The 27364-nt window shown below is 42.0% G+C and overlaps 2 protein-coding genes across 15 annotated transcripts in view; one reads left to right on the top strand and one right to left on the bottom strand.

Moving 5' to 3' along the window:
* Positions 1–453: 453 nt before the first annotated feature.
* LYRM1 (LYR motif containing 1) lies at positions 454–21451 on the bottom strand. Of its 10 annotated transcripts, none has more exons than XM_032460927.1 (6): positions 20422–20721; positions 9080–9129; positions 6777–6935; positions 6523–6609; positions 2739–2831; positions 454–1611 (listed from the first exon to the last, which is right to left on the bottom strand). In XM_032460927.1, exons 3-6 carry the CDS (start codon positions 6933–6935, stop codon positions 1495–1497), a joined length of 456 nt encoding a protein of 151 aa, XP_032316818.1. In that variant the 5' UTR covers positions 9080–9129; positions 20422–20721; the 3' UTR covers positions 454–1494. The 10 variants fall into 10 exon arrangements, with proteins under 10 accessions (XP_032316818.1, XP_032316816.1, XP_014408406.1 ...); XM_032460925.1 differs by having other exon boundaries at positions 6777–6938; XM_014552920.2 differs by lacking the exons at positions 9080–9129; positions 20422–20721 and adding an exon at positions 21315–21451 and having other exon boundaries at positions 6777–6938.
* The window catches only part of DCUN1D3 (defective in cullin neddylation 1 domain containing 3), a 35851-nt gene continuing 29411 nt past the window's right edge, over positions 20925–27364 (top strand). Inside the window, exons 1-2 of one of the 5 annotated variants that reach the window (XM_014552910.2) lie at positions 20941–21122; positions 25201–25292. The gene's annotated coding sequence lies outside the window, so the exon portion shown is untranslated. Of the gene's footprint in view, positions 21123–21316; positions 21422–25200; positions 25293–25348; positions 25415–27364 lie in introns of those variants that run through there. The other 4 variants (XM_014552912.2, XM_014552914.2, XM_006177296.3 and 1 more) reach the window with 4 other exon arrangements.

A 27364-nucleotide genomic window follows, 5' to 3' on the forward strand; every position in this document is an offset into this window, starting at 1 on the left:
ACTTCTGGGCAGAGAGATGCTTCCACAACGAAATCAGATGGAAGAGTGACTTGATGGAACAGCAGACTGATGTCTCCTAATTCAGGTGAGGCTGGGGTATGTACTGAATGGCCATGGAGTGGCCAGCATGTCTGCCAGCACATTTAAATTTTTTTCTCTTCACCAAAGGCCTGTAACTGCATTTGTGTTAAATATGCACATGCTATTTCTTTACTGACACAGTATTTTATTTGTTCTCCATGTCATCACCAAACCCTGCAATTGTTACTCACCTGACCGTGAAAAAGTATGCTCCTGCTCACAAGAAAATGTTTTGAAATTGAAATATGTGTATTTTGGATTGAATATCTGTGTGACAAGGGAATCCTAAATCTAGGTGTGGGCAGGAAGTTATCAACTGCCGCTTCTGAGGATCACAAGGCTGTTTTGGAAAACAGTACAGAGAGACCAGAATCAATAGAGATTTGTCTTTACTGGTGATGCCTGTCCTCTGTGGAGGTAAGAGGGAATGACACAGATGTACAAATGACCTGCCATAGTTATCTCGCCTTATCCACACATGCAGGGGTAGAAGTCCTTTGTGTTTTTGTTTTTTAATTGAAGGACAGTCAGTTACAAGGTATCAAATTCTGGTGTACAGCATAAGGTTTCAGTAATACATATACATACATATATTCGTTTTCATATTCTTTTTCATTATAAGTCATTAGTGTTTTAATCTCTACTTGTCCCATTTCTGTTTAGACATAATTTGAAAGCCAGCTTAGCCCTAGTACTTCGTAATTATGTTAAGGTAAAATTCTCATAATGAATGCAGTAAGAATTTCTAGTGAGCCTTTCTGATCCTAAGTGTACACAAAGTAATCACGGGTTTTTAGATAAAGTAAACTAATGCATTTAATTCATGCACTTTCGCGTATGTGTATGTTGAGGGTAGGGAGAGGTCCCATATAAAATTTCCATGAAAAACTCTGATTGATCCAATGATGTATTTTTAAAGGGGAGTTTATCTGGAAATTGGAAGTGCCCAAAGATAACAAAGCACACACAAAAAGCCCACTTTTAAGCAAATCTATAACTTGGAAAAAAAAAAAAGTTAAAAATATTCTGAGGGTAGTATATAGTTTTATAGTATCCAGGAGAATTCCTAGCAACTGGCTACTTTATTCATGCCAGCTTGCATGTCTGGTGAGCGGCATTCCCATGAAGAGTCACCCCTCAGTCTTCTCTCCACTGGCCTTAGTCTTGTTTCCAAGTGATGCTTCAGGGAGGAGGCGAGGTCCATGACCTCGAGGGTTGGTGTCCACTCAGGCAGCAAGACCCTGAAAAACTGTAGGGGTGTGTGAGAACACATCATGGGATGAGCAGCAGTGCTTTGGAAGTTTTAAGAAGATACTTGGGTTTTTTTGCTTTTAATCAGGAAGGATTTTGTTATCTGGTTTACATGCAAGGCCTCGCTGGCTCATCATCCTCAGAAATAAACTTTCTTCTGGGTTAGGAAACCTCATCGTGAGACTTGAGATATATTGGTTTGGAAAGCTTCCTCAATTTCTCCTGGCTTCGAAGTCCCCGGCCTCGTAGTGGGGTAAGGCCCAGAGGAGGCAGATGAATCTGAGTAATAAGAATAATTATAATATTAAAAATGATCATTATTGCAGCAGCTTAAATTTCACTGAAGATTTACTAAGAACCATGCTTTCTGCTGAGTGCTAAATCTATTCTGACTTACTAGTCCTTATAGTCCTGACACATTATTCCTCAATATAATATCATAGGGAATTATTACTCTGACATTTATGTATGAGAAAATGGAGGCTCAGAAGGTTAAAAAAAAACTTGCTCAAGGTTATACATTAAGTGGTGGAACCAGGATTTGAACCCAGATCTGTCTGATTGTGCTCTTCTTGGCCGTATTTCCTACACGGAGGAAAAGCCACAGATCACACAGTGAGATGAAAGTCCACTGAAGGTGAGGTAAAAAGTGTGTGCACAAAGATGATCTGTGCATAGTGGAAAATTGGGACCAACATACATGTCCACTGAAAGGGTGCTGGTTAAATTGTGGCACATTCTTACAATAGGATACAACGCAACCACTTCATAAGATGGAAGCAGAGATACCCTGAAAAGAGGAAATAAAACAGTCAATGAACAGTGTGCCTAGGGTCCCATGCACTTTAAGTAAAGAAAGTGCATGTACGTGATTATAGGAAAAAAGAACGAAAGGATGTATTACCAAACTATTAGGTAGAACCAATGCAATATAAAATTGCTGTTTTTGCAGGTCAAGAGTAGAATACTGGCACTTTCATATGGTCCAACTTAACAGTTATATAGTGGTCATTTCCACAGGGTGAGAATTTTTGGCAGTTTTCACTTTCTACCTTACCTATTCCTTTAAGATTTGAATTTTATTCTTTTATTAACAGTACGCCTGTATAAGGAAAATAAAAATATTTCCATAAAGAAGGTGAAAGTCAGAAGAGAAAGCTATATAAATGTGAGCTGGCTTTCCCTTCCGTACGTGGGAAAGTCGTATGAGTAGGTGGAATCAGGCATTCACTGACATTTTGTGATGGGCCGGTGGCCATGCAAGGATACCTTATTTCCAACATGCCTCCTACAGCAGCCGTAGACGTTTCAGCAAACACTAGCCTTCTTGGTACACATTCTTGGAAATAACTGGGTTGACAAGGATAAGTAAGTACACACCGCATGTTAACTGGAGTCACACTTACTGGTCTTGGATAAGGAATCTGGTAATGTAGTCCAATTTCAATCCTGGCTGTACATTCATCTATACACTGTTTAATCAGGTCTGCGTCTGTAAGCTATTAAAACGGGGAAACAGGTGGAGCTGTTAGCATCTTTTCAGTGCCACATGAAGTATAGGTGTACATTTTCTTAAACTTTTTCAGTTTACCAGCCAGTAAATTAAATATTGATACTCTGAAAAATCAAAAGCAATTTAATATAAAATTTATTGTGGATTAAACTTCTAAAAATTATTGAGGGTAGGTAATGCAAGCAACATGGTAAAAATAACTCAAATAATACAAAAGGACAATGTGAAACAAAGTCTCCGTCTTCCTCCTGCCTCCCAGTTCCCCTTCTCAGAGACAACAATTATTAGAAGCTTCCTGTTTGTCCTTCTGTGGATATTCTACATATATATACGTACACCTCTGTAGACTTAGTATGTTTTCTTATCAAAATTACAGCTCATTTTGTGCTGAACCTTGCTTTTTCACTAACAATGTGAAGCTCCTACATTTATACATTCAGAGATGCCCCGTTCTCTTTAATAGCTGCACAAAATTCCAACATAAGGGTGTTCTAGAATTTAATCAATCTTCTACTAATGGACATTTAGGTTATTCCCAATCTTTGCCATCATAAACAATGGATCCCTCCTAAAAGCTTTTTGGCTCACATGCAAATATATGAAAAAGGTAATTTCCTAAAGAGAGGACAGCTAGGTCAAAGGGTCCATGCATTTTTAATTCACACAGATTTTCCCTGGAGATTCAAATTACCTATAAGAGGTTGTACCAATTTATATTCCCAGGAACGATCTATAAATTATATCCCTGCCAACAATGAATAAGAGTGCATCTTTACACTCTCCCCATGTGGCTCAGACTTTCAGGTAACCCAATTGCTTCCGCAAGTGCTGTCTAGAAACTCCTTGAGTAAGATATTGAAGAATGATCCACTTTTTATTTTGAACTGTAAACTGTCTTTCTCATTAGCGAGGGTTGAAGAAACGACTTCTGAAATTCCAAAACAGCCAAATCGTGGTAGTCCAGTTTCAAGTAAAGAAATGAAAAGCTCATTCTGAAAAACAGAAAGCCAGGGAGGAGATGGGGAGAAACACTTTCATTCCAAGGTTAGAAAATGAGTCAACACGTGGTTCTGCTAAGAGTTTACAAGTGTGCCTCAGAGCAGAGCTGAGGTTGCATCAGCCCTGGATGTCACCCACAGGGAAGTCTGGGCCAGTGCGGGTTGGAAATTCCAAGGGCGTTCCTGTCCTATGGTACCTCCTGGAGCAGAGAAAAGTTCCAGGAACTACAACACACAGAATCACAGCTGAGTCCCTTGGGGCAAAGGCTCAGCTCTCTGACCTCTGTGTTTCTCAAAAGCTATTGCTCTGATGTCCACCTTGGGAATAGATTTCCATGTTCCCATTTGCCCATTAGGATTCAGAGAAATAAATGAGATACTTTTGAATTATTATTAAGCTCTCACAGCAAGCAAGGTTACAAGAGACAACTTATGTCTGTATGAGGGATTAGGGAGAAAGAAGCCCTTAATAAAGATATGGGTAAGGAGGCTGATGGCTTCTGGGGCTCCAGCTGTCCATCTGCACAAGCTGGGTTAGAGTTCCCCAAATTCAGTCCTTTAGAGGCTGCCTGCATGATTTTGCCCTATCCACACACTACCTATACTAATATTGAACTTTTTTCTTTAAATAGACTCTCTCCCAAGCATAGTATTTGCAAAATTGTCTGATATTCTATTTTCTTTCTACTACATGGTAAAACAAGTATATATCTTAAAATTAAAAACCCATGTACCTCCCCTACCACAACAGAATGATCTCACTCGGGTACCATCACTGGCACACACACCTCCTTCTGGCTCATACCACAATGGGCCAATTCAAGCAGAGGCAAATGAAGGATTTATTATTGCCTTAACTGAAAACCCAAAGGGTCTTAAGCAGTCCTTACGTGAGTGAACCTGCAAAGGTTTACTGGGTACATACTACTATGATATCCCCAGCACCAAGGCTGGACACTCTGAGGCCAAGTTTTGAAGCCTTCAATGATCAAGGGTATTACCTGGGCAGAACAACTGGTACATGAAGCTATAGAAAGGTTACCATGGTATACGGACTAATATATAAAAATTCAGAATGGGTGGCCCTCATGGGGTTGGGTGAGGGCAGAGAACTTGAGGTTGACTCCTTGGAGGAGGTCAACTGAATCAAAGTATTTGTAAATGCTCATTAATTTAGTGACAGCGACAAGGCAGGGCCCATGGGATGTACTAGAAAAGTATAAGACGTTGTCTGTGTGCTCAAGGAATAGACAGTCTGGTTAGAGAGACCACACCAACATAAATGAAACAAGAAAAAAAAAAAAAAAAAAAAGAACATGACCAGCTAATTAGGGGCAGGTGTAGGTCAATGGTTTGCAAACTTTTTAATCATCTACTCCTTTCAATAAAAAACTTCTGAGCCCTTAGCTCTCATATATGTATTTATAAGTTCATTAAATGTATTAATAATTCCTTTATAAATATATACAAAATAAACATTTTAAACGATGCAACAAAACTAGAAAGAAACAGCACTTACAATATGTTATTTCTATTCCTCAAAGGACTGTTCAGGACCTCAGGGGGTACATAGACACTCTGATGGAGTACGTGTGGTCTATGCTAAGGGCAGAAAACGTCTGGAGAAGCTGGAGGAGGGTCAGAAATGTGGAAAGGAGCTTCACGTGTCGTGTGGTATTAAAAGCAGAGGGGCTTCAGGGATTCGAGAAGGGAAGTATATTGGGAGGGTTCCTGGTGTAGCTAGCACTCACCCAATTGTAATTTTACATTTCTTTCCATCTAACTCTGAAACACCTTTGAGGGACCCTGTCTCGGTTTTGCTCATTTATATCCCTGATGTCCAGCCCAGTGTTTGGAATATGGTAGGCACTCAAATATCTGTTGAATGAAGAATGAGAGCAAAGGGTCACAAAGTAGTGACAGGAGCTATGACAGAAACGGGCAAGCTGGGGAGGGGAGGTTTCATGTGGAAAGATAAGTTCTGCTTTGGGCCATTATGCCTGTGGTGAGTTCCTGCAGGTGGCTGATGAGAGGTCAGCTGGATACGGGAGCTGGAACCATACAGTGGTTGCATGGTCTTTGGGCCTCAGTGCAAAGGGCTAACCTTCAGAGGACCCCTACAGCTGACGGGAGAGTATGCAGAGAAGACAGGGCCTAAAAGGAGATAGAGACAGGGGTCAGAGAAGGGAAAGTAAAAAGAGTAGCACTGTCAGGAGGTTTCATGAAGGGGAACAGTGATAGCACTGAATCCATGGGATCAATAGGAAAGATGCAAGAAAAGTCAGGAGCCGAAAACCTCTTTCTATGCTTAGGGCCAGGCAGCCTTCCTAAGGAGCTGACAGCTAATAATGCTTTATGGTTTATTGGGATGTGTCAAATCAAGCCTCTTAGAAATGGCTTTTGGCTCCCTAGTGTCTGGATGTGCACTTCCATTCAACTAACTAATGGAGGCACTATTTGACCCAATTCTGTGGTTCCAGTTGGCAAAGCCACTCTGCTAGCCAAAGAGGCTGGAGTTCAAATCTAAGTTATGAAGGGAAGCCTGCATCTTAAGTCTATTCCCTCCCCTCTGAACTGGAGGCTCTGAATAGCTTATGAACTTAAAAAAAAAAAAATTAACTGCACACCTCCTGTGGGAGTGGTCAGCAACAGGCACAGTGTATGGGGAACCAATCCTACCCTGAAAACTCTCATTGGCTTGACCCATGTCACCTGGCTCATGGGGTCTTCTGAGGACGCTGAGTCACTCACCAGCTGGACTGAGACCTGAAATGAGTGAAGAGAGACACCCGGGGTGGGCTCTGCTTTTAAGTGGTTGGGCAAGCCAGCCATTTGTGCTCCTCAGTCCTCTCAACTTGAGGACAGAAAAGAAATGAACAGACACCACAAGAAATTGCTCTCCTCCTTGCAATCTCCAACTGGGGCCTACTTACATTTTTGTTCTTCTGGAACAGCGTTCTGGCTTCGTTTAATATGTACTGTTTTTCTTTAATAGTGTCTTCCATCTGCCCTGACGCAGCCTGCCACTTCCTCGCAAGCCTGAAAATTCTGCGGTACAGGCCAAGGACTTCTTGTCGAGTTGCTGTTGTCATCTTCTGACCCACCAAAATAGAAGAGGGAAAATTTGCATAAAAATTCAATTTGACAGTAGGTAGTCAAGCAGATGTCTGTTTTTGTTTTGTTTTTTTTTTAGTTAAGCCCTTTAATTAGACTAGAAATAACTGCTCTTTCTCAACAGATCTGTTTGGTAGCATTGCCAGAACGGTGTTGTTGGCATACCAGCAATCTCCTCGCCGGCCTTGCACATCATCCCATGGTGGTGGGTTGCTCAATCGTGCTGTTTGTCATGATGGCCAGTTTTATGAACATAACAAAATCAAAATTCATATTTACTGTTCTTTAAACCAGTAAATTATTTTCCAGAATATCTTAGGAATGATGCTTTTAGTGTGTATTCTGGTAAAAGAATACTAACCTATGTGCCTAGGAGAAGGAACATTTTGAATAACTGAATTCTCTAGTTGAGTGAGAACTTGAGTTTAATGCAGAGACTGCAAACTCAGGTGCCTCTGGGGCCTGACAGGTAACAAAATGAAGGAACCTGGCTGGGTGGGGAGAGTGGTCAACTGGAGAGGATGTGTCCCCTTGAAAGAGGACAGTCACTACTCAGCCCCAGCTAGTGACTGCCATGTAGAATTGAGGGCCTAAGAATGACAGATTTCCTGAAAGCTTGACAATAGGTGGTAATCCAGATTTTTAAAATATGAAATTTCAGAAAAGATGGCAGTTTATTATTTTCAAAAATGTTGAGTACCAGAAGGCCAAATACAGTGAGTCTGTAGGCTCAGTTCCAGCCAGAGACTGTCAGGTGGCAATGTCTTTTCAGTTCATCATAACCTTGTTGAAAATATTTCTCAAAATGGTTTGTCTACTTTGTTGTCCACATGAGAACTGTAAAATAAGCACAACTGAAAATCTTTCTGATGACTAACGATCTCGTGGCTCCCTCTGGGTTTTTACTCTGAAACATCAGTTTTAATTTCAGAGGACATGGCTAAGGAAACCAACTCAAGTATATTCCCTGAAGCCAACTGTATTTTTAAAACTTAAATTCCTATTATTTTAAAGTTATTTTTATTATAAAATATTTCAGATATATAAAAAGATATAGATAGTAATATAATTAACAGCCATACATACACAAAGAACCTGAAAGAATAAATTATGTACACAGTTGAAATTTCCATCGTACCCCTTCCAAATCAAACTCCCCCTCCTCTCTCTTAGAAGGAACCACTATCCTGAATTTGTTGTTTATCTTTCTCACATGCATCTTTACACTTAACATTATAAAGTATTGCTTAGCAAGTTAAAAAAATGTATATATATGGGGTATTATGTCCTTTATTATGTCCTATTACACCTGGCTTTTTTTTCACCCATATTTGTACAATTCATCCCTGTTGTTACAGGTAGCTTTAGTTCCTGTATGCTCACTACTGCAGTTCAGTCCACTGCATGAACATATCCCAACACGCCTGTCTGTTCTCCTGCTGATGGACACTGGGTGTTTTCTTTTCCTTTTCTTTTCTTCTTTTTATTTTATTTTTTTACTTATGCAAAAACTTCAGTCTATTTCTTTACTATTTACTTGTATGTCTAAAAGACATTCAGGTAGATTGGCCAAGATGGTGGAGCAGGAAAACTCTGAGCTCACGTCCTCTCAGGGACACACAAAAATTACACCTATTGAGGGGAGGGTGTAGCTCAAGCGGTAAAGTGCATGCTTAGCATGCACGAGGTCCTGGGTTCAATCCCCAATACCTCCTCTAAACACAAATAAAACTAATTACCTCCCTCCACCTAAAAAATAAATAAATAAAAATATGCATTAAAATATCATAAAAAAAATTACACCTATTGTTGAAAAAGACCAGAATCTAGCAGAAAAGATGTTCTACAACAAAGATATAAGGAGGATAATTACAGCTGCAGGGCTTGTCTTCAAGGAGCAATGGGTCTGAGCCCCACACTGGGCTACCAGGCCGGGGGCCTGGCACCAGGAAGATGAGCCCCCGGAACATTGGGCTTTGAAGGCTAGCGGGGCTTCCTTTTCAGAGACCTAGAGGGCTGTGGAGTATAGAGAATCCACTCTTAAAGGGAGCATGCAAAATCTCACAGGATTTGGGACGTAGGGCAGAAGTGGTACTTTGAAAGGAGCCTGGGTGACACCCACCTCCTGATCTTGGAGTCTCCCAGAGAGGCAGGAGGCAACTGGAGCTCATGCTGGAGACACAGACAGTAATGGCAGCCGTTTGGGGGAGTTCATTCTACCACATGGACAGTAGTGCTGGCAAGCATCATTTTGGAACCCTCCCTCTAGCTTATTAGCACCTGTCCCTGGCCCCACCCACTAGCCGGTCCACTCTAGCACTGGGATGCCTCAGGCCAAGCACCTCAGTAGGCAGGGACATAGCCACAAACCCGCAGGCAGGCTGCCTTAAGACTCCCTGACATGGCCCTGTCCATTAGGGGGCTCAGGACGCTGCCCACACACAAGTATGCAGAAACATCTAGGAAAATACCAAGTGTTCTAACAGTCACAGCATAGGTGTCCTAAAAGAAGAGAGAGAAAAGGGGGCATAGAACATAACTGAAGACATAATAGCTGAAAATTTCCCTAACTTGGGAAAGAAAATAGACATCCAGGTATAGGAAGCACAGAGAGTCCCAAATAGAATCAACACAAGGAGGATCACAGCGAGATACATTGTAATTAAAATGACAAAAATTAAAGATAAGGAGGGAATATTAAAAGCAGCAAGGGAAAAGCAACAAGTTATATACAAGGGACCTAATGTAAGGCCATCCGCTGACTTTTCAGTAGAAACTCTGCTGGCCAGAAAGGAGAGGCATAGTGCACTTAGACCGATGAAAAGGGAAAACCTACAACCAAGAATACGATACCTGGCAAGGCTTTTATTCAGATTTGATGGAAAGGTCAAAAGTTTTACAGACAAGCAAAAGCTAAAAGAGGTCAGCACAACCAAAACATCTTTACAAGAAACGCTGATGGGACTGTGGTACGTCAAAAAGAAAAGGCCACAACTAGAAACATGAAAATTATAAAAGGAAAAAGCTCATATGTGAAGGTAAATATACAGTAAAGGCAGTAAGTCAGCCATGTACAAAGCTAGGAGGAAGGTTAAAAGACGAAAGCAATAAAATCATCCGTATCTGTAATAAGTAGGTAAGGGATACACAGAGCAAAAAGATGTAAAATGTGGTGTCAAAAACAGTAATCATGAGGGGTGGGGAGTAAACATGCAGGGTGGTTAAATGCATCTGCAATTAAGAGATCAGTAACTTAAAAAAAAACCGTAATAGATATATAGATAGATTACTATATATAAATCTCACGGTAACTACAACCCAAAATCTAGAATAGTACACACACCAATAAAGAGAAGGGAATCCATCCTAGAGAACCTGCCATTGAAAAGAATGTATATTCTGCTTTTTTGGGATGTAATATCCTAAAAATGTCAATTAACTGTTCTGTGTGTCATTTAGTATCTCCATTGCGTTGTTGATTTTTTTATCTGGACGATCTGTCCAATGATGTTAGTAGGGTGTTAAAGTCTCTGACTATTATTGTGTTCCATCAATTTCTCCCTTTATGTCTGTTAGTATTTGTTTTATATATTTAGGTCCTCCTCTGTTGAGGAGTTAATGAGTTAATGTCCTCTTCTTGTATTGTTCCTTTTATCATTATATACTGTCCTTTATCTTTCTTTATGGCCTTTGTTTTAAAGTCAGTTTTGTCTGATATGAAGATTGCTACCCCCTCTTTCTTGTCATTTCCATTTGTATGACATATCTTTTTCCATCCTCTCACCTTCAATCTATGTGTCCTTCACCCTAAAGTGGGTCTCTTGTAGGCAGCATATTGTAGTTTCAGCTGCCTGCATAATCTTTTTATACAGTCCCAGTTGTTGAGTGGGGCTTCCTCTTTGCTCATCACAGCCCTGAAAGGGGCCAGTTTTGTTTCCCTGTTATTGGAATAAAGGCTTCCACATGGGTTTCTGAACCGTGGTGTGTGGTAGGTGGGACTGGGGTGCTTCTGCCGGAAGAGGAGCCACTGAGTATTCCTCCACAGGAGATGTCCATCAGAGACTGCCCTCTGTGGTAGTGTCTGTCACTTGTTAATATTTTATAATAATTTTAAATGCAGTATAAATCCATAATAATTTTGAATCACTATGTTGTATATCTGAAACTAATATAAAATTGTAAATCAACTATACCTCAATTAAAAATGATTTTAAAAATAAAAGAAATTCAAGGACGATAGAAAAAGAAATCCCACTACTGGAGGATTGTGATTAATTAGGTTTAGGAGATTGAATACTGTAGTGCCTTTAACAAAGCAAGCAGCCTGGAAAGACGAGGACAGATTTGGTGAGTGAGTATCCGGGCCAAGCACTGGGATATCTTATTATGAGTCCCGGACTTTCCTCATATGGTTCACATGGATCAAGAAGTAGGCTGCTCATTGCCCTTTGAGAACAAGACTCATTTCCAGTCCAAGGGGAAGGGGTAGTACATGGAGATTGTACGCTTTGGGGTGATCCCAAGCTTATGAGAAATTTGGGCAGCTAAAGAAAGCATGGGAGCTGGAAGAAGCTATGTGTATCTAGAAATTCTAAGTACTTGAAAGAAATTCACCTTACAGAGAATTACTCTTTGGAGTTTGAGTGCCCTCCTACTTACCCTGACCCTGGTGACCTTTCTTATGCAACGAGGAATGAACCAAGGCTTAGTCATTTGACGGAAAGCTTGAAACCACTACTTCATCCAATTAAGAAGTTAAAAGGACTGAAGTTATATTCAACAGCAATTCTCACATCTGTTATACCTCACAGGAAAAAAATGCTTAAAAGGAACTCATACAAACCAAGAGAGATCATCATGCTTTGTGGTTAATTGTAATAAAACCCCAGATGACTTGATAATTTTCCTGGTAAGGAAACAAATCTGAATTTCTGGCTTTCCCTAAAACTCCATGGTTTCATATGAGTCAGTTCCTGTGAGGGGCTAACAGATGAAACTTCCTTGACTGCATGACACTTGGGCAAAGTGAAGGAGGTCTGGCATATTAAAACAGCAGCAACCTTCTCCAAAGTCTGACTTTCATTTGTTTCTTTCTACGACCCTAAGAACCACAGCTTCAAACTGTAACTGATCATATACCATGTTCTAATACACAAACCCTGCAATTAGGGTACTTAAGGTAACAAGCAGGACAATTGTTACTTACTAGGACTATTTTCAAAACTTTTTAATGTTTAAGTGTTTTGAAAACTAATCCTGAAAGGGAGATACATGGTTTCTCTCTCAACATCAGGTGACCCAGAAAACTCAAGTCCCAAAGATTTCCAGAGAGTCTAAGGCTGTATTCTCCATTGTATATTATTAACAAGTGGCTGTTACAAAACCTGTGATTCTAGAAGCAAAATCAGCCATATATAAACAAAAAATTAAGAAGCTTTTTTCCTTTTGGTTCATATTTTTGTTCCTAGGAAGCAACTTGTTTAGAAAAAGTGCCTTTTCCCTAAGAGTTTTTCTTCCTATGGAATTAATGGCTTGAAACCAGCATTTATTCCTCTAAAACTGTTAATGATCTCTCACTACTGACGCAAGGACGTGTCAGCTCTTCTCTTTCTTCACCAGTCTCAAGGGTTGATCTGATGCAGTGGGGTCTGCTGGGATTCTCCCATAGGCAACATCAGGGATATTAAATTGTTTAGAGGACCACATTGAACTGTAGTCGCAACTGCCTGCATAGTCTATTCTTACAGAACTCTTATAGTTAAAGTTTTATAACTTCTATTCTCAGATCCATATTTCTTCAAACTCTGCTTTTCACTTCCTTAACCCTCAAATCCTAGAATGAGGAAACATAAGAGATATGAAGTATGCCTGGGAGGAACTGTGAGTGGAAACAGGATCCTTTCTTAAAATCGTACCTCATGTATAAACACAGTACCAGGAAAAAACTCATTACGAAGCACCTACCATGGGCAACCTGTGCCACTAAGAAAAGGCCAATGTTGCTGCTAGTGCGTTTTGGCCTCAGGTCATAGTCGTAAGTTTCCCCTAAAACAAGCATCCCGAAGATTGGTTGGGGAGGTAATTTTTTGAAGTACAATAAAATATTTATTTTCTTAGTGTGATTCTTTTCATGTATTTTAATAGCCCATCAAACTCATGATTGAAAATGATTTCAATTTTGTAGTGATACAGAGCTTCCTTTCACTAAATGCATTATAGAAATTTTAAAGTTGATTTAAAATATAGGTACATGATAGTAAATATTGTGATGTGGAGTCTCGAAAAACCAAAGATTGAGAGTTGCAGCTCTAAGACACCCTGCTGTGTCATGCCACAGTGTTTGTTCTGGCTGAGCCTTCCACTTAGAATGCCTGTGTTCTGCTGGCCACACCAGCTCGTGGACACCAGTTCACTCTCAAGCTTTTCTGGAGCACCTTTTTCTCTGCTTCTATCACAGCCAGCTATTGCTCTTTAACAATTTCATCGTCTTTTTCTTCCTAGAGTCTGAATTCCTGGAGGGCAGGGATGGCATTTTGCTCACTAAAGGGATAGTGATAGTGATAGGGATAGTGATAGTGATAGTGATAATGATAGTGATAGTGATAGTGATAGTGATAGTGATAGTGATAGCAATAGCTACAACTACTTTGCACTTACTCTGTGCTAGTCTTTCTAGGTACTTTACATATATATATTAACTCCCTTAATCATCACAATTCTATAAGGTAGACACTACATTATCCTGTTTTACAAAGGAGGAACGGGATGCAAAGAGACGTTAAGAAACTTGTGTGAGGTCACAGGGCTAGTAAGAGGTGGAGCCAGGATTCAGACCAGACCAGATGTCTGAAATCAGAGCCCCAACTTTAAATCACTAAATAGGTGGCTCAATCTCAGTAAATGAGGTTGAAATGTCTGTTGATTGCTTTAAACAGTTTAGCCAGTTGACAAAGGGAACTAAACAATTCTGTTTCCTTCCTACAAAGAGCAAGATCATGTTTTTTGCACCTTAGAGTAAATTGCAATAACCCTTTTATAAGGTATCCCATATACCATCTGCCCCTCCCCTCCAAGTGTCCTTCTTCAGTAGTGATGTTACACACCAGTACCTTTAGAGGCAGCTGTGCAACTGGCTGGACTGCTCTGCTCTTCTGTTTCCTGGCAGCAGCCCTGTCCCTGACATGCCAAAGGGAGCTGACATCATAGAAGAGGCACCAGCCCTCATTTCAGTGCCCATGTGCCAGGCACATGTGGTTCCAGGCATCCCGTGACAAACAAGCAGCCACAGTCCCTGTCCTTCTAGAGCTCATATCCTAATGGCAGAGGCAGATACACAGCAAAACCATTTCTGATGGTGATATGTGCTGTCAAGGAATGAAACAGTAATACGATATGAGTGGGGGTGGTGGTTATTTTCTTTTTGGGTAGTCAGTGACATTTGATCTCTGTTGGATGGTGTTAAGGAATCTATTAATTGGAAGAGTTCAGGGGAAGGTGATGCAGGAAGAAAGAACAGCAGGAAGAAAGGCTATCAGGTGGGAACCAACCTCAATGTGAATGCAGTGAGAGCTGACGGGGGAAGTGAGGCCACAGGTGGACAGGTTGGGGGTCTTGGAAAGGAGCTTTTGATTTGTAGTCTGAGAGCAAAAGGAAGACATTGGTAGGCTTTAAGCAAGTGTAGTATCATGGTCTGATTTACATCTTTTGAAATGTGCTGAATTTCAAACTGTATCATAAGTACTTCTGATTCTACCAGTCTTGCAGATGAAGTCTTGCCTAATGCCACCTAACTGACAGGAGAGCTGGGATTAAGAGCCAAAAAAGGTGGATGATGATTTCCTTGACTGCAAGCTTTTCCCTGTTTTTATTTTGGAGCCAGTAATAGGAACTTGAAATAGGCAGTGATCAAGCTCCTAAAAAAAAGAGAAAGAAAAAGAAAAAAAGGCACCACCCACTCACCCTTCCACATGCTGTTGAGAGTGAAACATAGTGAAAGGGTCTAGGTACTTGGCATGTCTAGATTGGGCTTTGCAGAAGGCCTGTGGGAGATTTGCTAGGAGTAGGGATTTCATCCACTTCACCGTTTTCCCTAACTTTGAAACAGTTTCCTCCACCTTTGGAAAGACCATCCCCGCATGCACATTTAGAAGTTTAAGAGCAGAGATGAAAATTGCCTCTCCTCAGATGAAATTTATAGAAATATGACTCTGGTCTCAGGAATGTCAAAATTCCAAATGTTGGACTCCCATGAGGCTTTGCCGTCTACTGAAGAAAAAGTGTTGCAGTACAAACAAGGGACAGAGCAGGCAAGGAAGATTAACTGACTTTCAAGCTCCGGGTGGAAGGAGACTCCTGTTCTTTAAAGATATGCCCCTAGTTGTAAATTTAAAAAATAAAATAAAATAAAATAATAATAATAAAAAACAATGTAATGCAGTCAAATTTCCCTCCCAACTACTTTGTGATATATATATATATTTATTGGTGGAGTCAGGGGAGAGTGGAGATTGTGAAACTCAATGAAATCAGTCTTAAGTGTTCATTGTGTACCAGTGGAGACCTAGCCCATGTCCTGCTGCCCCATCTCCTTAGATCTGGAGCTGCTTCTTTTTGCCAAATGAAGGCCCCAACTCACACAACTTAAATATCCTCTCTTTGCCTACCTGCTGATTCTCATCTTTTGGCTTCCATCCCTTTTTGATGGGTGCCTTCTTCACACTGGGCCAGCATCCCTGCTATATCCCGATCATAATGTTCATTGTACTCTACTGTGATTTTCTGCCAGACTGACTTTTCTTCCTCCACTGTGTGTGTTTTGGGACTGGGAAAGAGACGGAAGTTTGGGACCATGTCTCATTGAGTACACTCCTAGGGCTGGCACAGAGTTGGAGCTTGAAATATATTTGTTAGAAGAAAAAAATTACCCACATAGAATAGTCACCAGTAATTTTCATTCTCATCCTGAGATACATGCAGTGGTATTTGGACCAGGATTCCCATCTGAAGACCCTAGAGCATTTAAAAATACAAATTAAGCCTCACAATGATGTTTACAAGACTGGCACTGTGGGTGTCAGGATAAAGAAACGAAGACTTGTGTTATCTGGAGGCAGCCTTATCACTTCCTAGGGCAGTATACACAGCTATAATATAACCCTCACCCTTAAGTTCTTTTAAGGCCAATTAGTTTTTTTTGGTTTTTTCCCAGTGGACTGAAATGATACACTATGTTCTCAGGAAGCTTAAAACCAAATATATAGCAAAATGGAGTTCTGATACTTATTTTCTTGAAAAACAATCCTTTAGGGGAATAAGGTCCATTGCACTTAGATGACTAGGGGTCAAAACCAACCCAGAAAATCATAATTTAAAGCTTTTGTCATTTGGAAAAACTTCAGGGAATTAAAGTGTTCCTATAATGCCAAACCAAACATTCTCTTGCCTTGGATAGCAGAGTAGAGAGTGACTACCTTGGTTTTAGGCATTCAAAGTTTTTCCACACATGTAAGGAATAGAAGATACAATACAATGAACTAGTGGGCTGTGGAGTGAATCTGGGTTTGAGTCCTGACTTCTCCGCTTTGGGCAAGTTATTAATCTTCCTGAGCCTCAGTTTCTTAAATGGGGTAACAACAGAACATTCTTCAAAGAGATGCTGTAAGGATCGTTCATGATAATCCATTTAAATCACTTAGCATTTGGAGTTAACAAAGGCAAATGTTACCTGAATAGGAGGAAATAAAGGAGGAACAATGAGGCCTCTTTTTATCTGTGCTAAGCTTTGTCTGCAGAAGAGGGAAAGAAATGTGTTGCCTGTTGGTGAATTTACTGCTTTGTGGTAGTAATGGATTTTCCTAAAGCTGTTTCCCTCTGATCATTAATAATCCCTGTATAGTAAAGGGCTATTGTTCTTCAGTATGAGTAAATAACCCTGTTGGAGGCATCGCTTATCTTCAGACCACAGTGCATACTTCTTACTGGAAATACAATGCAGGTGCCAACACCAAAGGCATGACCAAGCTTCCCTTCCTATTCTTCTTCCCTTATCTCTTACTCCTTGCTTATCCTTCCGTGCTTTTACTCTTCCCTGCTTTCTGGTGTACACCCATATCCTACACAGTACCATCCTTACCTAAACTGAAAAGCCTTCAAGCTCAACTGTGTGCCCCCTCCCTCTGCCACACACATACTGCATGAACTTGTTTCCTGACCTGGAATCAGTTTTGGGTTACCAGAATCCAAAAAGGGAAGTATAATACCACACGCTGTTTTGCAAATCTCAGGATTTGCTTGTGTGGTGTACTGAATCATACCACGGCTATTATCTGAAACAGTATCTTTTTACACAGAAAGTGACAATATGGTGTGTCATATAGGGGTCAGGGAGGAGAGGGTAGATCATATTTTTATCTTACCTAAAGGAAAAGAAATTAGGTTAGGCTCTGTAACATGGGAAATCTTCAGAATATAGGGAAAAACCAAAAATATTTATGTCTCAAAGGTTTCTAAACTATCCCAGACAAGATCATATAAGGCAAGTACATTCACTCTAAATATATCAGCAAAGGAGCACACACAAGATTGTAGTTGCACTTCCAATCAGGCTATTGTAACTCAGAGATATACAGCTATTTGCCCCCTCAGGTACAGAAATTCTAAATGGAGACCAAGTTTCAGTCCCTCAACTTAAAAGAAATGGAAGTATCTGTTTCCTTATCAGCATATTCCATGAGATGAAGACAAGGTAAGGGGCAATCAGAAGTGGTGAGAACCAGTTACCAGAAGTGGGGGGGGGGGATGTGGGGGGTGTGTGTGTGGGGGGCGTGTGTGCGCGCATGCGCCCTGGCAATGAGTAAAAAGTAGGTCAAGGCTAAAGATCAATCTGTCATTCATTCATTCATTCATTCATTCATTCATAACTACCCAGATTGGAAACAGATAAAAGGGCTCTAGTTAAAACATTAGATACACCTAACCCTTAATCCACCCATCTGATCTATAACCCTAACTGTGCACAGAGGGTCTCTGCCTTCACGACAGTTTCCAAGTACCCTCTAACTACCCAGTGAGCAACCTTCCTCATCTGCATAGGCACGGGAGCTCCTTACTAGACAAAGCTCCTTGAGAGCAGGAGCAATGACTGTCCATCTTTACATGTGCAGCATGATTGGCACCCAGAGTAACTTCAAGTTCCTCCAGTCCAATACTGACCAAGAGAATGTGCTCCAATGATGGAAATATTCTATATTCTCACTGCCCAACAGGATAGCCACTGGCCACATGCAGCTATTGGTTACCTGAAGTATGCATCTGAGGAACCACATTTTAAATTTTATTTAAATTCAAATAGCTGTGTGGAGCTTGTGGCTAGATATCCTGGAGCTTGTGGCTACATATTGACAGCAGAGATTTAGACCAACAATTGCAAATCAAATGCCCACAGGGGTCAGGCAGGTAAATGAAGGAAGACTCTCCTCGGCTCCAGCTGACTATTGTGCAAGAACCTCAGGCTGGTATTGCCAGATTGTCCCATTTTTCAAATGAAGCTGAAAATATGGGTTTTGATATCCAATTTTTAAATGTTGGCAAGTAAATTTTAAAGAAGAATTTAAATCAATTTGTGGACCAAACCATGTTTGCAGGCAACATCTCTTGCCAGTTTGTAATCTGTAATCTAGGCCCACCTCTTAAACTCAGAGAAAAGGGCCTTAACCAAGGCCACTCTGCTAGTCCGCAGCAGATCCAGGATTGAACCCCAGGCCTTCTGATTCTTCTGATACCCTTTATTTTATAAGATCAACCATATCTAGTGGTGGAGGTAGCAGCAGCAGCAGCAGGGACAAATGTCCCTTTGTCAGAAGCCGTTGAAGTCCATGGTTGATATATTATGGACACAGTGTTCCTACATGTTGGGCCCTATGGGCAAGGCTCTGTGCTGGAAGCCAGCAGGGCACAAAGAAGAAATAGTTCTGGGGGTGGGAGTGGTGAGAATGTCTCAAACCTATAAATAATTAACAAGCAACGTCAGGCTTGCTATAATGAACACAAATCACCTAAGCAGGAGTCCCAAAGCATGGCCAACTGGAAGAGGAAAGGAGGGAAGAGATTTGGGCCAGGCCTTAAGGATGAGTCTTGCTGATTATGAGGGTAGGTCCCACTATTCTAGGATATTATGGGTCCTCCTTTTTTAAGGCCTTGTTTGTGTTAAGTCTCCTTTACTAGCTTTTTCTTCTCTGGATCATCTCCAAAGGTAAAGACTCCCAAAGAGTTTAGGGGCCCTCTTCTTCATCTGCATCCTCTTTTTATGTGATTTAGAAATAAACTGCTACATTTATTATCTCTCTGAGTTTTCCCCTGACTTAAGATATCTAACTTCTCCACATCTTTGCCTGGATGGTTAATAGACATCCCAAAACTAGTATGTTCAAAAGAATAGTCTTCTCAAACTGCTTTCTCTTACGAGTCATCCTTGGTTTCTTCCTTTCCCATACACTTCACATTCAATTTGGCAGTAAGCCCTGCAAGCTCTACTTGCAGTATAAACTCTGAATTTAATTCTCTCCATTTCCACTGTCAGGTCTCCCTCTGCCTACTGCAACAGCTTCCTAATAGGTCTGAATACTTCTATACTTCTCTATGCAGTAACTAAGAATGATTTTCTAAAAATATAAATCAGGTCTGGTCACTCCTTCTTAAAACCCTCCGGTAATATAATAGCCAAACCCTCCCCTTGGGCTAAAAGGCTCTGGTTGATCAGAAGCTGCCACTTCTCCATCACAGACCACGCTGGCTCTAGTTCTTTCCTTTCTGCTCCAGGCACCTGGCGTTTCCTTCCTCAGATCCCTTCCTGTTGGATCTTTTCTCCACCTAGAAAGCTCATTCCCTGGCTTCCTTCTTTTCTTGGTTTTCTGCAAAACCTGGCCTCCTCTGAACAGCCTGACCCAATTCAGAGTGGCTCTTGCCCCATCTTCTACCACTTCACCTGGTATTACTATCTTTGAGGCATTTCTTTGATTTACTTTTTAACTTTCTCCCAGACTCGAATAAAAAAATCACTGAGCAACGCCTTTTGCGGACCAAGAGAATTAAGAAGCTGGTTGTCATTTTCCATAAAGTCTCAGTATCCTGCCTTAGGTCAGCTAGACGGTCAGCTAGAAGGCAGCTATCCTGCCTTCCTCAGCTAGACGCCTCTTGCCCCCGGATTTGCACATTCGGAGGGCCAAAGGATTCAGAGAAGTCCCAGATGGACCCCAAACCAGGCCTCCCCTTCCTGGCCCTCGAGCCGCTTCCGTGGCAGGTTCCCAAGGCCCGTGGCGGTGACACCCAGCCGCCCTCGCGGGGCTGGGGTCACATAGGCTCGTCTCCTAGCAACGTCGCGCCCCCACCCCCACCCTGCCCCTGGGGAGCCAACCCCTTTCCCCCCAGTCTCCCGCGCCAGGAGTCAGCGTCTCCATCCTCACTCACTCTGCGTCAGTCCAGCCTTCCCCCACCCACAGAAGCGCCGCAGCCTACGGCGGGCAGGGAGGAGGCGGCGCCGGGAGCCTAGCAGAGCCGCGGCCGACGGAGCTCGGGCAGGTCCGGTAGGACAGGCCGGACCACGCCACCGGGCGGACCTCTGTGGGAGCGTTAGTCCCAGGTCGGGTGTAGGCGCGAGCCTCCCTTAAACTTCAAACTCTAGCCCACCCCGCGCCTTATACCCAACAATACAGCCAAGTTTTTCCTTTCTTTTCCCCTCCTTTACTCCTTTCGCTCTCCTCCCCCCATTCTAGCCAAAAAAATGGTCCAGCCCATCTTCTCCGAGCCCTCCCTCCGCGTCGCTACGCCTTTGCCCTTACTTGGCGACGGCTTCGTACGTCTTTGCATACGTCATGACGCAATAAACCACTCGTTCCCTCCCTGCCCCTCTCCTATTCCGCCTCCTGAAGCGGGCGGCCTGCGGGGTTACCGGAAGTGATGATGCAGGAGGCGATGGAGGGGGCGGGGCTTCGGGGCGGCCGCCGCCAGGTGGGCCGCAGATGAAGAGGAGGCGGCGGCAGTGGTGGAAGAAGAGGCGGCGGCGGCGGTAGGGAGCCTGGAAACGCGAGCGGGGATGGTAGGTGGTTTGGACCCGCCGGGCCGCCGTCGTTTCCAGAAAGGGTTTGACTGGAGGAACCTCTGGAGCAGCTGTGAGTTTGAGGGGGGGTGTTGAGGAAAAGGGGAGGCATTGGGAGATGAAGGGGCGGGGGTTGGGTACCTTCGAGAAAGAGGGGTGGAAGGGGAGGAGTGGAAATCAGCGCCTTGTCTGGACTGGTCCCTCTGGAGGAAGAGGCTGTGAGGGGAGCCTGTGGCGTGTCAGCCGTAGGTCTCAGAAAACTTACCTACTGTCCCTGCCTCCCCACCGCCAGCACCCCTCAACCCAGGGCCTGGGGATCTGGGGACCGGAGCTGCCCTGGAGTGGGGTGCAGACTCTGTTCCTCTGCCCCTGGTAAGCGCCGTGAGGTAGGAGCCCAGGCGGGAGGTGGTGGGTGAATCTACAGCTCCCTCCGCCCTCATTTCCCTCCCCACCCCCATCCTTCTCTTTAATCATTAACAGCCCTGGAATTAAGGGGCTCAGACCCGGAGGCCTTCCTATGCACCTTTGCTATAAACGATAACCATCTGTGCCCGAGGTAATGGGGCTGGAGGCTTTGCCTGTATCCTGTATAGGAAGTGAGACAGGGTGACAAATGTATTGTTTTTTTTCCATTCCCCCTTACCCCCCCCCATCCTCCCCCCATGCACACCCCTCCTTTCCACTTTAATTCTCCGTGTCTAGGTGGTAATCGTGGTGTTTTTTTTCCTTTATGGCACTTGGTACATTGGTTACCTCTTTTGAATTTGGTGTTCCGCCTCTATCCCAGATCTTAACTACAAGCTCTGTAATACTTCAGTTACAGGCTGTGTTTCTTTGGGAGCACCTCTCAATGCCTTGTCGCTCCCGAGGAAGATGAGCATTTTCTCTTACGGATGTTGAATTCCAAAGCCCTTGCAAGGATTCCTAAATGGCATCATAGCCCAGGAATCAAGGTCTCTTGCTCTAAATACTTTTATGTATGAGGAATTTAAATGTTGTCAACTCTTTCCAAAATGATTTGATGTTAGGCTAATTATGGATTTCTGTGTTTCTCTCCACCCACACTTCATGCTGCACTTTGGAGAACAGAAAACCCCATATTACATTTTTGTTTCTACAAGTGACAATAGCTCTTTTATCTTTTTCTCCATTTGTGTGTCTGGCACACAAGTCTTCAGTGACACATTTGGCTTGTTCTGATTTCCATCTTATTTATTTAACTGATTCTTTGTGTTTGGTGGTTTTAAATGAGACAGTGTGATTTTCTTGGTTTTGTTTTAAGGAAGAATATAAACCAATAATGGATGTGAAAAAATTATTTGAAGAAAGCAAAGAATGATTGGAAAAGATCTCTGTTGTTGTTCTGATGGTTTAAGGAGGAAAAAAGTAGTACTACTTGAGCCTGTCACAACGATTTCAGAATGAAATGTGGTGGTTCCTATTTTGGTGTTGATATTTTCTTTGGAAATCCTCTGTTGAGTCAAACTGTGTTTTCTGAAGAACTTTAAGTGTTGGTGCCCAGATTTTAGGGATCCTTTGATTAGAAAGCGTCCATAAATCATGTCCCTCTGTTAACTTAGTTTATATGCATATTGCCAGAAGAATTATCATGAGTCCCATCCTACTCATTAGGGCTTTCAGGCCTGATAAAACAGAATATTTAATGCTTTGATTGTGCAAGTAACAGCATGTTTAGATGTTTCAGAGAAATGCAGCAAAAGAAAAAAAAATGACTACTGTTCTCACCTTAACTGATTTGGAATCATTGAATAAAAAGTCCAAAATTCATTCATTCAACAAACATTTATTGACTGACTGCTAATTGCAGTTTGACAGTAGGCATACAGAGGTGAACACAGCAATAAGGACCACGCTCTCATGGAGCTTACATTGGAGTGAGGGGTGGGGACGGATAAATAAGCAAATCAGATTTTGATAAGTGCTGAAGAAAATAAGAGTGATGTGACAGAAAGTGTCTGACTGGGATACAGTCAAGACCTTACTCGGGGTGGGGGGACACTTAAGCTGAGCTTTAAGTAAACAGGAGCCAGCCATGCAAAGATATGGGAAGAGTCTTCCAAGTTCAAGGACTAGCTAGTGCAGAAATCGGCTGGACTGAGTTTAGCAAGTTCCAGGGAATGGGAAGAAAGGGGAGGATGGAGAGGAGGTGGGGGAGGTGAGGGAGGATGGGGTAGGGAAGGCAGTAATAGAACCTGATGAGCAAAGAAGAGAGTGAAAAGAGTCTGGGTCAGAGAGCAAGAAGGAGAAGGAAATAGAAAGTGATGTTCCTTTTTGATTAATTCTGTTGCCTTTCCTAGAGTCTTTGCACATACTATTTTGAGGGTACTGTTGGACTGTTATAGTAAAAAAAAAAAGTCACCCTGCTGAGAGTGGAAGAGGAGGAGGCAGTGGTCATCTGAGTCTTTTCTGGCAGATGAATCTCAAGGCATGTGTTCAGAATTCAGTGGGATGTTCAATTGAGAGCATGCCTTTTACAGGATTTTGTCTCACACGCTTTTTAAAATTGCATAATGAGTACCCTGAATATGTTCTAGTATATGAATCCTGCTTTGCTTCCAGCTGTATGCGAATTTAGGGTTGAAGTTTGGGCACGTGATAATAATATGCCGCTGTAGCTCTACAAAGATGACCATCAGGATCTAAGTTTGAAGTTGTTTCTCGTAGGGAGGCAGGTTTTATGTTGCAATATTTCCACTCTTGTCTGGTCTGCCTGATGACTAATAACACTCAGCTGAGGTGTAGGTTGGTGCTGGAAGTTCACTGAGTGGATTACATTAGATAAATGACCATTGTGGGCCCAATCCCACTCTGTCGGCATCTTTGGGCCGGCATGTAACCAAGGGATGTAACCTACTTTTCCCTTCTGTTGGGGCAATTCATCTCCAGTAGTCAGCTGCTTTTCAGCCTCACCTTGACCAGATTGTCCACTTGAGAGGCCCAGTGAGGACTCCTCCTTGATTTGGCCCTCTTGAGCCATGTCACAATGGGCCAAAACAGAAAGAATATGCTGTTTTCTTCTTTTGAACCCCGCAACAGTGACTAGTGTGTTCTTTGAGTGAATTGGTCCTTTGAGCTCGGCAACTGAGAGACTTAAATGTTGCTTGGGCTATTTGTAGTAAAGTTAACATTAGAAATGCTAAATAAAATCTTTTAGTGTTTGGGAAAAATGAATCAGAAATCGAGGACTTGTCACTGTTTTAGGTTCTCGTACTTTACTAGCATGGGTGGATGGATTATTAAAAGTAAATTGAATAGTTTTCCTGGGCAATCCTGGGGGTAAAGAAGGGGAGGGACTTGAGCCTGGTACTAACTTACTGAAATCCAATTTGAATGCAGATGCAAGTGAACAGTTAGGACCAGGCAAAAGATAGATTCCACCCTTTCTACTGCAGAGTAACTCAAAGGAATGGAAAATTGATAGGTTTATGTATGTATGTATATATCTATAGATACACACACACACACACACACACACACACACACACACACGGCTTTGGCCTCGTTGAAGAATTTTGGACTTTGTATCCTAATGCTGGATTTCAAATGCTCTAGCTAATGGATTATTAAGATGTTCACTATTCATCTTCATTTTATAGTTCATTTTAATTCAAGTATGAAAATATCCTGTAGGCTGAAATTCCATCAGCCAGTTTGGAGACTGGTGGCTCTTCTTTCTGAAGGTGGGGGTGCCGATGGGTGGGAGGAGACTTGAATACAGGAAGAAGTCTTAGATTCCTACATTGGTTACTAATTGTGTTTGGGGAAAGAATCCACAAATTTAAGTGAATTTAGATTCTCAGAGCTGAACTGGCCTTTTATTAACCCAGGGAACGAGTGGATTTGTTGCTTCAACTTCTGGGGTCTTTTGGACAAGCTCTTCTGAAACGTGAGCAGTCTAGAAGGCCAGTTGATGCCACTTCGTTTTGGAGTTGTGTGTGCATTAGATGACTTAAAATTAATCTGATTTTGCTTCAGTAAGAGTGCTACAATAAGAGTGAATGGTACACTGGCTGCTAGTTGTTTTGAGGTGAAGATGCGGTAACTCGGGTTGAAACAATGGTGATTATGTGGTAACTCCTATTTTCCCAGCTCTTGACAACTTACAGTTACCTCTTTGTGTCTATTTACAGATGTTGATACCAGTGAACTGGGATCAATTCTCCCTGAATGTTGGAACAGTGTTCTGAAGCTCCCTGCACAGTGGACCAGGGTGTTTTATTGAGTCAGTGTCTTTTAATTCAGGTTCAGTTTTACTAGTTCTTGTGTCTGTTTTTCTAGGTGATGGAGGGCCCTGTTTCTTTTGGGGGAAAAAGGAGATTATCACAGCACCTGACCATTTAATTAGTAAGTGATTACAAATAACTTAATATATTAATTTAGTGGAAGTGGCTCAGTCTAATTCTTTGAAGTTGTGATAGGTAGAAAGGAGAAGATTGGAGAGGGGGCGGGTGGTGCCAAATCCTCTTCTTTAAGATGTGTGCGGATGAAACTATTTAAATGCCATTCATCAGAATAGAGAAGCTCAGTAAAGGAGTCTTGAGGTGGTGACTAGCCCTTGTGGCAAAATGGGCCACCTCATTACACAGAGAAGTAGACATCGTTTTGATGACTCTTGCCTTCCTGAGGGCTTGGCCTTGTCCTTTGACCTGTGCTATGTTGTTGAGTTTCAGTCTGAATTGCATCATGGAAGCTTGTTGCATAGTGCTGGGCAGCAGCATCCCCGGTCCTGTCCTCCCTGCTCTGCTGGAGGGCTCAGCCTTAGGCCCTAGGTGACTGAAAGTAGTTCTGTCACTAAGGCTTGGAGATCCAGACCAGATACGATGACTGACCAAGGATCTTGGATAGCAGCACTACATAGTAGTAGGACTTCTCATTTTTGGAGCGTGTTTGTTTGTTTATTTATTTATTTATTTATTTATTTATTTATTTAACATTTTTTATTGATTTATAAACATTTTACAATGTTGTGTCAAATTTTTTTTTTAACATTTTTTTATTTTGGAGTGTGTTTAGCATCTTTTATACACATTGCCCCAGTCTCTGCTGGTCAGTCTAGGAGACGGTGTGTCGGGAAGACTTACCCCTTATTTTATTAGTAGATTGCTTCCACCATATTAAGACAGCAAGGTTTGGTTATAGCTTTTAGCTCTTGTTGGATGATGAAAGGTTTAGATTCTGCAGTGTTTGCCTAAAGTGGGTTTGTGTGTGACCTATAATTTTGATTCTGAACAAGACTCAAGTCACAGCATTTACTACATTGAATACATTTAATTCTTCTTCCTCCAGTTGAGGAAGAAGCAGAAAAAAGACCCTCAAAAACCTTACAATATCTGGCATGATAGTTTTTCAAACTGGGCTATGCAGAGCCCTCTCAGGGGTCATGTCTAGAGTATGCATGTGGTAGAGGTGGAGAACCTCATCTTGCTGTCTTCCTTCCATCTCATGCCCCACCTCCACCCCATGCTTCACCCTGCGAAAGTTACTTTAATATTCGGTTATACTGGGTTTACCCGTAAGATTTCAGTCGATCAAAATGGTTGGAGGTTGAAAACAGACTGAAAAGCACGAATGAAATGAAATCTAGAAAGGTTAGTAAACTTGCTTAAAGTTTCAGAGCAAGGTACTGGCAGCTACGGGACTAGACTAGGCCCTTCTCTGCACTAATTCTGTTTTCTTATTTACATTGCCTCAAATATGTAATGGTAGGAACTCAGACTTTGGTTTTAATTGAATTCTTGGTGTTTGGTTTTCTATATTTCTGGCTTTTTAATCAAACGTTTTGTCACAAACTACTGTTCTTTCAAAGAAGAATCCTTATAACCAGCTTTGAAACATAAGTACGGTGAAGTTATTGGTGGGTAATCGTGCTAGTAAGTATATGGTCTTTTCTCAGAATATTTCTGAAAGTGGTAACAGTACTTTAAGTAGAGCTGAGGCTTTATCACTCTGAGTTCCTAAGATAAACTAGTGGACATGCTGTCGAGAATGCCTATGCAAAAAGCTGAACTGACTGCTCCCTTCCCAGTGACCTGCCCTGGAATCTGAGCAGGAAAATCCAGGTACATTCACTGACAGAACAGTCTTAGCATGGCTCTGTGGAAATAATTACAGTGGCCCTATTCCTTTTTTTTTCAATCTGTGAAGCAAATTTGTTTTCAGTGAAACATTTACTTTATATCTACTTGATGACTACGTAGTGGCTGCTCTTTAAATAGGAGGGTAAGGCTAGAAATACCACTGCAGAGAGGGTCCTGGGACCCTAGCAGCATGGATTCTAAGTGTGGATGTGCTAGA

Source organism: Camelus ferus, chromosome 18 (genome assembly GCF_009834535.1).
Source record: "Camelus ferus isolate YT-003-E chromosome 18, BCGSAC_Cfer_1.0, whole genome shotgun sequence".
Lineage (NCBI taxonomy): Eukaryota > Metazoa > Chordata > Mammalia > Artiodactyla > Camelidae > Camelus > Camelus ferus.

Coding starts and splice junctions, on each gene's coding strand:
- LYRM1 (XM_014552920.2), bottom strand. CDS start 6,935: ATGACAACAGCAACTCGACAAGAAGTCCTTGGCCTGTACCGCAGAATT. Junction 6,610..6,776: donor TGTTCCAGAAGAACAAAAAT/GTAAGTAGGCCC, acceptor CACTCATTTCAG/GTCTCAGTCCAGCTGGTGAG. Junction 2,832..6,522: donor AGCCAATGAGAGTTTTCAGG/GTAGGATTGGTT, acceptor CCGTTTTAATAG/CTTACAGACGCAGACCTGAT.